Source organism: Denticeps clupeoides, chromosome 10, assembly GCF_900700375.1.
Source record: "Denticeps clupeoides chromosome 10, fDenClu1.1, whole genome shotgun sequence".
Taxonomy (NCBI): Eukaryota; Metazoa; Chordata; class Actinopteri; order Clupeiformes; family Denticipitidae; genus Denticeps; species Denticeps clupeoides.
In genome coordinates this window covers 10,070,840-10,082,196 of record NC_041716.1, presented here as the reverse complement: position 1 = coordinate 10,082,196, position 11,357 = coordinate 10,070,840, and the positions used below count along the sequence as shown (strand labels likewise).

The following is an 11,357-nucleotide window of genomic DNA, read 5'->3' as shown; positions in this document are numbered from 1 at the left end:
CACAATGACAAAACAATCACTATCACAAGTAGTTTTGAGTTATTGAGTTATGTTTATTTTGACCCCATTCTCCAAGCCAGTTTGTGGTTTAAACACATATTTCATTGCTGATTGTGTTTGTAATGTTCAGAATATTACAAACAAAAGGTTCATAAGGTTTTTTTTAATAAAACCTTTCTCAACCCCATCCTTCCTCCTTTAAACACTTGGACCCTAACAATCTTCCCTGGCAGAGTACCTTTGTGCCAGTTTGCTGTGCAATGCCAAAACATGTGTTCACACAAAGAGCAATGGTTATCTCCAATCTTTATATAACACCAGTGTGTATTAGTTGGTGTTATAGTCATTGCTTAACATATGGTTCAAACAGATGTAATCCTGCTCATTCTTCATCTTTTCAAATCAAGCATTGGAAACTCAACACAGTGCCAGCAACTCTCATGGGTTTATTATTGTATCCTGGTAGGATGTAGTAACTGGGAACGCACAATTTCACTCAAGTTGCCTTTCCTGGGAATGCAAAGAAAAACATGAAAGCAGATTGCTAGATTGGCCCTATTTTATATCTGTGTGTTTTCTATAGCCTGGAACTATGACCAAGAGTCATTACTGTGAGTACAGTGCAGAAAGTCGACAAAAGTTTGATTTAAGTCAAGCAAACAGCTTTAAGACCTTCCTGAGCACAATACATTCACTTTATTGACAGTAATGTGGAATTAGAAAGACTACAATTATTAGAATTCTGTATCGAAATAAAGAAAAAACATATACTGTCCATCAGTTCTATTTATTTATTTTAAACATTTACTTTCTTTTTTAATATTTGCATGTTTGAATTTGGTCAGGATCTCCAATTACAGGATATGTCTTGGATTATTTGAATTTGTAAGATTTTCATGAATATCAAAACTTCATATTACAAACAAATAATGTGTTTGTCTATCAAATGGTGTGAGTTTGTGTTCTCTCTTTACCCTCTAGAATCACCAGATCCAGTTGTACTGGTTATTTGAGATTTCTGCAGAACCGGAAAATCTAGGAAGAACTGGAGTTTGTGCTGGAGGGGGGACTGCCCTAACCTGTTCCCCCGCCAGCGATGGGGGTGGTGCAGGGATTCACGCCATGGAGGAGGGTGTGGGGAAGAGAAGAACCTGGGCATGCCAGAAACTCCTCCTTACCTTCTAAACTCATTCCCTCTTTAACTGTACGAGTGCGATCCTCATTCGTTCACTCTCTTTCTCTTTCTATGAAATCTTCACACCTAAAACTGTACGGTGGTCATAGCCTCACTGGGCTGGTGTGTGCGGGGTGGGGCGTTCCTGTGTTGGCCTGTAGAAGGTGAGTGGCTCATTTCTGCATGGTCTTGAATGCTTTATTCCCAAGTACATGAATAGCAGTGATGCCCAGGCATCATCATAATTTAAATAACTTAGGGTTCAGTGTGTGGATCTTAATAGCGAAAACTATGTTCTAGATCACTGGTGACTATGTGATATTTATGGACCTTCGTGGAGTTTTAGAACATGGTACGTTAAGGTTCCTGTGTCCAGTGACTCATAGGTCCGGTTCCAGCAATGCATTTGCTTAAATACACTACACACCTTGGATAACATCATCTATTACATCAAGACATTCCTATCTATGATGTTAAAGACTATGTATGTATGTATAGATTGATGGATGGATGCATGCATGGATGCAAATGAAGGGTCAATGGAAGGGTCAAGAGTCAAGAAAAAGGTCACTGGAAATGAAATTCGTGAAATGCAAATTCTTAACGTTGTTAGTGTTGCTTTCGAGAATCAATGTTGCAATACCATCTAACATGCCTTACGGTCAAGACAGTGGTAAGTTGGCAGAGAATCTGGTATGGCCAGATCCTTCTTAAGATCTATGAGGCACATTGCGCAATTACATTCAAATAATAAGAAAGATTTAGAATTTCTAACAAACAATAACTGTGTGAATGGTACAGACTTGGTTGCTTACCATAAATACGACTTAGTATAACCAAGAATGTGGGTTGCAGCATTGCGCATGCCAACTTCAACAACCTCTTTGCAGTGCAAACAGAACAAAACTGTATGATGTGGCAGGCTTTTCAAGTGTCAACATTAACATGTAGGGTTAGTAAACATTTGACCTATTTGACCCATAATGCCTTATATGCAAGTGGCTGTATTCAAAGATGTGTCCATTTTCAACCTGACAATGTCACTGGCCAGTTGCCATTCATTTCCCAGATTTGTGACCCAGGTCTAAGTTGTAATGACCACGGACAAGCTGCATACCAGGGTTATTCAACTCATGCTGATTTCTAGCTTTCCCCTAACTGTAAGTCAGGTGTGAAGCCTCAGTGGTCCATCAGAATCCACAACTTCTTGGGGTGGGGGGTAGTCGCCCCCTGAGCAAGACACTTAATCCTGAGTTGCTCCAGGGGGACTGTCCCTGTTCCTACTACTGGCTGTAAGTCACTCTGGAAAAAGGCATCTGATAAATGCCATAAATATAAAGATAACATTGTAAATACTTAAACAATTTGGAAACGAGGGATGGATCTGGATTTGAGCTGAAGTGTCCTGATGTATACAATTTTAAAATATCCTTTGAACCAGTCCTCTCTGTCTCATAGAAGGCTTTTTGGTCTATGAGATAGGGGTCACAAGAAGAACAAACACCTGAAACATTGAAGAGATTGGGAACATTGCTCAAGGGACCAAAAGTGGTCATGGGAATCGACATATTCCCCACCCCATCTATGCTGAGAATTTCACATGTGTCAAACCAGTTAAACATGTTGGATAGATTGTTTGTGTTTGTACATCTGTGAGTGAAACCAGAGTCATGCACTGGATTTAGTCTCACTGTAATTCTTTTCTTAAGAACCAGTCATAGATGCCATTTATCAGGTGAATATCACTGCCAACTCTCAATACTGCCCAGTCCATGCCACAATGCCAGCTATCAAAGACTTGCTTGTTCAATACAATGAGATATGTAGTGGTGCTTCTGCAGGGCAAGTATGTACATGCATGGTTGAGGTTTTGTACAATTTACTTGTCGTCTTAGAAGAAAGCCCTTCTTTTGGAAGATCTGTTTGTGGCTGAAGAAAGTCCCCTCTTGAGGAACATTTCTTGGAAATGTTTCTTAAACAAACATATAATACATAATACCCCACAACAGTCGACTGTTGAATTGCTCACACCCAGGAAATCTGCATTCTTGGACCTAAATAAATAAAACATGAATAAGTAAATTTACTGCAGTAAAATTCATAAGACCAACACAGATCTGATCAGACAAAATAAAGCTTTCATTTTGTTTTGTGTCACATTCAGCCTAAAGTGTTTTTTTTTTTTCTTGCTTAACAAGTTCTTCTCAGTATGACACATTTGACAAGCCGTCAATGATATCTAGGTATGGATGAACAGGTTCTCTCTTGCTTCAAGAGAGAACAGTTAGTTTACATATCAGGGAGGTGGGTGGAGGACATTGGCTGAATGAGGGAACCACACCCACTTCTCTGCCTCAGGCAATTCTCAAGCTCAGGCATTGCTCCTGGAAGTTTTTCTTTTTAAATGTCTCAAGTGCAAACCTTTGCATTTCTTAGGTCCTTGTACCATGTGTCACATTTATATTGAGTTATTTATGTCTTTCAGCTCGAGTTTTACGTTGTCATTGGGTGTCGCTTTTCTTGCAGTATCATTGCATGGGCAACATTTGACAGTGCCAGCATGGCCATGAACAGCTTTGGTGAGCTTCTGCAGAGGCTGAAGGAGCTTCACGAGCAGGAAGTAGAAGGTGAGAGGAGAATCCAACACGTCATCAGCTAATGTGTGATCCTTATCTGAAAATATGTGTTGTAGATGAACCAATTTCACTCATAGGCAACATTTTCATCCAATAGGATGGCATGAAAAAGTAATGGAAATGACTAATAAGAAGTGCAGGTAAGTGTCATGTAGCATTGGTTCACATACAGGACAGGCCAAACGTTTGGACACACCTTCTAATTCGATAGTTTTCTTTATTTTCATGACCATTTATATTGGTAGATTCTCACTGAAGGCGTCAAAACTATGAATGAACACGTGGAGTTATGTACTTAACAAAAAAAGGTGAAATAACTGAAAACATGTATTATATTCTAGTTTCTTCAAAATAACCACCCTTTGCTCTGACTACTGCTTTGCACACTCTTGGCATTCTCTCTTCAAGAGGTCGTCACCTGAAACACAAACCGTATGGAATGGCATGTCGCTGCAGGATGCTGTGGTAGCCATGCTGGTTCAGTGAGCCTTAAATTTTGAATATATCCCCAACAGTATCTCTAGCAAAACCCCCCATCACACCTCCTCCTCCATGCTTCACAGTGGGAACCCGGCTTGTGGAATCCATCCGTTCACCTTTTCTGTGTCTTAAAAAGACACTGCGGTTGGAACCAAAGATCTCAAATTTGGATTCATCAGACCAAAGCACAGATTTCCACTGGTCTAACGTCCATTCCTTGTGTTTCTTGGCCCCAACAAATCTGTTTTGCTTGTTGCCTCTCCTTAGCAGTGGTTTCCTGGCAGCTATTTGACCATGAAGGCCTAAATTGTGCAGTCTCCTTTTAACAGTTGTTCTAGAGATGGATGGCATTTATCTGGTGTCTGATCTGAGCTGCTGATAAACTTGTGATATCTGAGGCTGGTGCCTTGGATGAACTTGTCCAAGGTTACTCTTGGTCTTCCTTTCCTGGGTCGGTCCTCATGTGTGCCAGTTTTGTATTAGCACTTGATGGTTTTTGTTTCTCCACTTGGGGATTTTGCAATTTTCTGGACTGACTGACCTTCATTTCTTAAAGTAATGATGGCCACACATTTTTCGTTAGCTGATTGATTCTCGCCATAATATGAATTTTAAAAGTTGTTCAATTGGGCTGTCGGCTGTGTAATAACCTGACCTCTGCACAACACAACTGATGGTCCCAACCCCATTAATAAAGCAAGAAATTCCACTAATTACCCCTGTTAAGGAACACCTGTGAAGTGAACACCATTTCAGGTGACGACCTCTTGAAGCTCATCGAGAGAATGGCAAGAGTGTGCAAAGCAGTAATCAGAGTAAAGGGCGGCTAGTTTGAAGAAACTAAAATATAAAACATGTTTTCAGTTATTTCACCTTTTTTTGTTAAGTACATAACTCCACATGTGTTCATTCATAGTTTTGATGCCTTCAGTGAAAATCTACCAACGTAAATGGAAAACACATTGAAAGAGAAACTTTTGGCCTGTACTGTAGGAGAAAAAGAAGTACAGTTTGCACGCATGCAAGCAATCAGAATTGAGGGTGACTAAAAATTATGCACATATTAAAAATCTTGTGAGGGAAGAAGAAAAAGGAAAGATTATGAATTTGTACTGTTTGCAGTGACACAAAACGAATGGAGGAGCTTTTTACCCGAAATCAACAGCTGCGAGAGCAGCAGAAAAATCTCACAGAGAACATCAAGCAGTTGGAAAACAGGTGTGTGTGTGTGTGTGTGTGTGTGTGTGCGTGTTTAGTATTCTTGATGTTTCAGTAATATTTTTGTTGCATCCAGGAAATGCCATGGATTTCATAACATTTATATAATTCCTCTTATCATTATTATCATTATTATTATTATTATGCTGTGTAATAGGGAAGATGTCCACCTGTGTCAGGTCCCATGACAGCAGAAATCTTTTGGAATTCGTAGGTTACGAGCAGGTCTTTGTGACCGGTGCATAGTCACCCAGGATGTGGCCAAGCGCAGACAGCAGGAGTATGAGACATCCCAGCTCCAGAGCTTACAGCACATCTCCATCCTTGGTATCAAATCCTTTCACTCATACTGCACAGACATGAGTTACAAAGATTTATCAAATGATGTGTAGCATCACATATATTAATGTGAAAAGAAAGTACTTGAAATTAGCTAAATATGATACTACAATTATTACAAAGGTGCATTTATATGCATTTATTTCAAGCATTTAACAATAATATCACTTTATATTCTTGTGTTAAGAACACACTAGCTAGCTTTGCCCTCTTGGGTAGATATGCTCAGAAAAGCGTTTGCATAATTGTCCAAAAATAATTGTATAATTGCTGTAATTTTTGACCACTCTTATATGCAAAATTCCTTTCAAGATTTGCATGTACAACCATCTTCACATTCCCCCCTCATTGTTTAAATAGGGTACAGCTGTCATTTTTGAGTCATTCCAGTACGAATTTGCCAGTGAGCATATGATCAGTCTCCAATTGCAACTCTGGTTGCATCTCACATTATCATCTGCTGGGTTTAAATAAGATAGGTTCCACTTGCACAGGTGTATTTAGATTATGCAAATGTACACACACTGTCAATGAGCATTTAAAATTAAACAATATCTTTTTAGTTTTGACACTGTGTGTACTGTTGCCTTTCATGCCCTCTTTAACAAACATCTCCCACTGCAGCAAGTGAACTAAACCTTCTCCGGAAAGAGAATAAACGACTGCAAGAGGAAGTCAAAGGCCTTCAGGCATCCTTGAAGTAAGTGTTTCTAAATTACACCAAATAAATGTTCCATTAGCCAACGGTCAAAAGTGCGAAATTCCTCCTTCCCCAGAACTCAGAAAGGTGTCTTGGCTGAGGCAGGGACACCACAGATCAAACACCCTCCTGATGGCTCAGATCCAGTGACAACGTTAAGTCTGAAGACTGCTAGCCCGCCACCAGGTGGCCTCGTGGGCAAAACCGAACTCGGCAGGGTCTGCACCGTGGAGGGTATTGAAGAAATTACTTGAAACATGACAATAATCTGAAGTAAAGTTGCAGAGCATTAATTAATGCTCACTTTCCTTCCCTTTCCAGAGGTTTTGTCTGAATTGAAGCCATTTTTGGAGCTGAGTGAGCAAGAACGGGTTAGTGAAATATGTGTGCATTAGGTATAATTCCCTCAGATGTGTGGTCATGTGAAATTTGAATGGGAGTACTCCAGAAATGTTCCTGGAAATTGAATTGAAACCATTAACCAGACTAAACGGTCTTATTAATAGAGTTTGGGTAGGAGGTTAATCTCCAGTTTTGTCTCCTGAGCAGGAGTCCTGCAGGACCCATGCTTCATCACATGCTGGACCCTTTTCATTACCAGCAGCCTGGAAATTGGAACGGTATAGCTGCAAATCAGCTCAATCGACAGAGAAAAGGTACTACAGGCACACGTGAAGATTGTTCTCATGTTGATGTTCACAGGGTGTTGATGCCATCAAACATCTTTTTTTTTTGCCCTTGAATGCTTGTATGGTCTTAATAGCGTGCAGAGTATCGGCCAACAAAGCACCAGGAAAGCACAACTGTGCATTAATATTACACAGCAGTACCTGTTCAGGTTTACAGATGTGGTGTGTGTGGTCCCTTCTCAATCACTCATCCTCTCTCTCTTTCTCTGTAGAATGCTCCTACAAAATGTAGACTCAGCAGAGCCAAGGTCCCCTGCTTCTCCATCCATTCCATCTCCCCTCCGCCTGCAGATGCACAATTCTACTTCCTACTTCTCTTCGTCCTCCACCTCTTCTGGCACAGTGGATGAAAAGCCCAGCCGCATTCCAGTGCACAACCCCATCCCCTTCCGACCTCACCCCATAAAATCGGTTGGCCTCGCCATGCCATGGTCCACTGTCCTGGACAACTCTGACTGGGGGTCCCTTTTGGTCAATGCTAGCAAGAACTCTCTGCTGTGTTTACCCAGCTTAGTTCAGGGTCCTTCCCTTCCCAGGGTTTTGAGGGTTCCAAGCTCTGAGGAGAGTCCATGGTTAGGCCAAAGCCCTCCACCTGTGCAGGCCTGCCTGCCCCGAAAAGTCCAGAGGAGCTTGACGGACCAGGATGAGAACATCAATTTCTGGCATAAGAGGGAGGGGGCTGTTTCAGTCTCTCCCAACTTGAGGGAGCCTGCGGTGAAAACAGAGAAGGACATCCAAAATGATACAGATGCACCACTGGACCTGTCTGACTCTGGACGCTCAAAATCAGTCACTGTTTCGATGAAGCAGACGCAAAGCCCCACTTGTGGTGACAGTGAGAGTAGTATCTTAAGTGGTCAGAAACTTTTCTGGTCCTCTTCATCATATTCACCTCACCCACCCTCCGCTTCTTCGGTTGAGTCCTTCTCCAGCCATCTAACTGACCAGAGGATTGAAGAGCAGAATTCCAAGGTAAGGATTTGCCATTCAGATTCATAACATGATCTGGTTGATTCAATGACGAGATACAGCTAGTCAAGGAACAGGACCCAGGTAGTCATTTATTTTCTTGTGCTTGATGGTGCAATCGGGTGCGATCTCACTTGTTGAATGTTGTTTAGGAGATGGACCCATTGGACCAGTTTACATTTACAGCACTTATCAGACGCCCTTATCCAGAGCGACTTACAATCAGTAGTTACAGGGACAGCCCCCCCCTGGAGCAACTTAGGGTTAAGTGTCTTGCTCAGGGACACAATGGTAGTAAGTGGGATTTGAACCTGGGTCTTTTAGTTCATAGGCAAGTGTGTTACCCACTAGGCTACTAACACCCTAGTTGTTGTGAAAGCTAGTCAGCAATGGATCTAACACCTCAAACCTGTTGCTTCCCTGTATGATATTGGAAATCCCTTTACCATCAAATCCTTGGGTCAGGGTTTGTCAATGTTCATACATGTACATGAAAAATGTATAAATGTCACACTTCCTGAGGGAGTAAATAACAACTCCTGGCATAAACAAGTAGGCCACAGAACAGGAAGAAAGGTCATTGGAGGGAAGAACAAAAAACAATGGCAATAACCCAATATGTGGAACTGGGAAGGTGGAGGGATGGCATCAACTTACAGCACATCAAGCTCAGGAATCTGTGAGCCGCTGAGCATTCACAATGGTAACTGAGATACCTGAACAGAGCGAAACTCAGGCTCACCTCACATTAACACCTAGGTTCAACTTCCAGATTAACGTGGGCCATTTAAAAATATACTCTGGATATACACTCTTCAGATGACAGGGTTCAAAAGATTTATTGCCTGGTTTGCTTTAAAATGTTTAGTTTCAGCGGGTTTTCTGACATGGAAACAGATTATCTCCCTCTGAACAACCAACATTTATCTGGCAATGGCTTAGCTTGACTAAGTGGTGATTGGATGTCATCAGTAACTTTTTTTTACTCTGCTTCTACCGGAGGGAGAACAAAGAAAAGAGGAGAGCATTCCAGAAGCCAAAGAAAAGAAAGATGTTCTTGCTTGCTCACTTCATCCAGGTACTAGACAGATATTCTATTCCAGTTTGTGTGTATGATTCAAATTTAACTTTCTTCTTTATTTCCGGCTCTGCTCAGTGGTGGTGCTGGATGTGTTAAAAAACGAGATGTCCGCACATGACAGCGCTAGGGTAGGTCCGTTGAAGAGCTCATTCTCCATCAGAGATGTGACTGCTTTCAGAACTCATTTGTTCACTTTCACCCCAGAAAGAGCAGACCACAGATGAAGGGGCGGAGTCTGTCCAGGAAAGGGGAGAGCAGGATAAGGAGCAAGAGGAGGAGGAAGACAATCAGATTTCTAGGAGAAGGAGGCAACTGCAGGAGACAGACAGTAAGAATTACCTGAATTAATCCTCTGGATGCATAAGCATTTAGTATTACAGTGCAGTACGGTGATTATAACATATTTAAGGGCATGTAATGTTTGTAATAGAAGGAAACAAATTATATTTTCTGAAATAATCAATCAGTGCAAAGATTTAGTCCAAAATATGCTTGATTGGCTGGTTGCTTTGTTCATTTGTATCGTAATCTGAACTTGACCTCTCTGCTCAGGTATTCACTGGCGATCTCAGAAGAGAAAACGCATGAGGATGAGTGTGCCGTTGCAAGGCAAGAGTCCTGGAGACACAGAACAAGGATGAATGCAAGAGTTTGTGGCTTCACCCCAAATAAAAAAGGTTTTCTTAAGCAAATAACAGCATAAATCGACAAATGCACAACTTATGTTAATACAGGCTGTTATGTGTGTTGAATAATTGACATTAAGTTCATTTATATTCATTTATATTCATTCATTTATAACTGCAAATGTACATACCCTGGTCAAGTACTGTATTAATAGCGTTGACTATGTTAAATATGGAATACATATGTGTTCTTGTAATATATATTTGTTCTGATAGATTGTGTATCCTTTTAGCATAGTTTGGACTGGAAACTGGCATTTCCATTTCTGTCAGTCAAATTTTGATAAAAAAAAATTCTCAATGCATTAGTTATGAGTTGTAAATCTGTATAAATCTCATGACTTAATGGCATTAAAACTGATCATGGTCCAATGACAACATAACATCCACTGACACATTCATACAGTAATACAGATTATTATTTGCTGGATATGTTTAAAGGTCCCCTATTTCACTTTGTGAGATTATTTAACATTAATACAAGGTTGAGTGTGCTTTGGCCATTATGCTTCGCCGATCAGAGAGCACCAACTTAGACTGTCAGATCTAAAATGTCTCGCCTTATGTTATAGGTTACCTCCTCATTCTCAACCTTTGTTTGCACAGCATTGCAGTGTATTGCAGGGATTTGATGTAAAAATGAGCACAAATGTATTTGTTTAGGTACGTCGTGTGAGACTCTGAAGAAACGGGTTAATAATTTTTTTTTCTGTTAAAACGCAGACATGACTTCCTGTTTGGGCCAAACATTGTGGTTGGTGAATGCTGTTGATAACGGAATTTCTGTTAATGGCCACTCACTTCTACAAGCCGCTCTCCACCTCACCCTGCCTCTCTCCTCCTCATTTGAATTTAATGCTACAGACACCGAAAGGGGGCGTAAAAAACGGGGGCTGTAATGAAAGCAAAAACAACAAAAATCATAATAGGGGACTTAATAGTTGCTGCATCAATGGGGACCAAAATGGGAAGTGAATTGTCAGTTCTCTTCCTGATGTGACCTGGTACACGAGCCTCCCCTATGTGACAAATCCCTATTAACCCCCTGACTATGGTTACCTATGGTCTTTGCTCCATTTCATGAAGGTAAACCTTTTGTTAAGTTATCTTTTCCTGTGGCAGGTTTAAGGCATGTAAATATTTGCATTTATACACATTGGTGCTGTGAATGTGATGTGCAGATGTGACCAGTGAGTGTGTGTATGGCTTCCCCTTTCACTTGTGTGACAACACTTTTTTTTTATTTTTTTAGTAAGAGCTGATTTTCCATGAAGGCCACTTTGTGGGTAAGAGAAGGAAGGTGTGTGTGTGTGTGTGTGTGTGTGTGTGTGTGTGACACCATCAAACAAGTTTGCAAGTGAAAGAGGAAGATCTTGTTCTTTTGA

At 40.9% G+C, this 11,357-nt stretch overlaps 1 protein-coding gene across 2 annotated transcripts; it reads left to right on the top strand.

Moving 5' to 3' along the window:
• The first annotated feature begins 1,198 nt into the window (after nucleotides 1–1,198).
• On the top strand, nucleotides 1,199–10,350 carry rbbp8l (retinoblastoma binding protein 8-like). Of its 2 annotated transcripts, none has more exons than XM_028994014.1 (14): nucleotides 1,199–1,338; nucleotides 3,701–3,801; nucleotides 3,908–3,950; nucleotides 5,413–5,508; nucleotides 5,723–5,835; nucleotides 6,472–6,547; nucleotides 6,624–6,781; nucleotides 6,869–6,918; nucleotides 7,097–7,203; nucleotides 7,449–8,207; nucleotides 9,204–9,283; nucleotides 9,362–9,414; nucleotides 9,491–9,614; nucleotides 9,839–10,350. In XM_028994014.1, the coding sequence occupies exons 1-14, from the start codon at nucleotides 1,247–1,249 to the stop codon at nucleotides 9,925–9,927; spliced, it is 1,941 nt and encodes a 646-aa protein (XP_028849847.1). In that variant the 5' UTR covers nucleotides 1,199–1,246; the 3' UTR covers nucleotides 9,928–10,350. The 2 variants fall into 2 exon arrangements, with proteins under 2 accessions (XP_028849847.1, XP_028849848.1); XM_028994015.1 differs by having other exon boundaries at nucleotides 7,449–8,208; nucleotides 9,208–9,283.
• The last annotated feature ends 1,007 nt before the right edge of the window (nucleotides 10,351–11,357 follow it).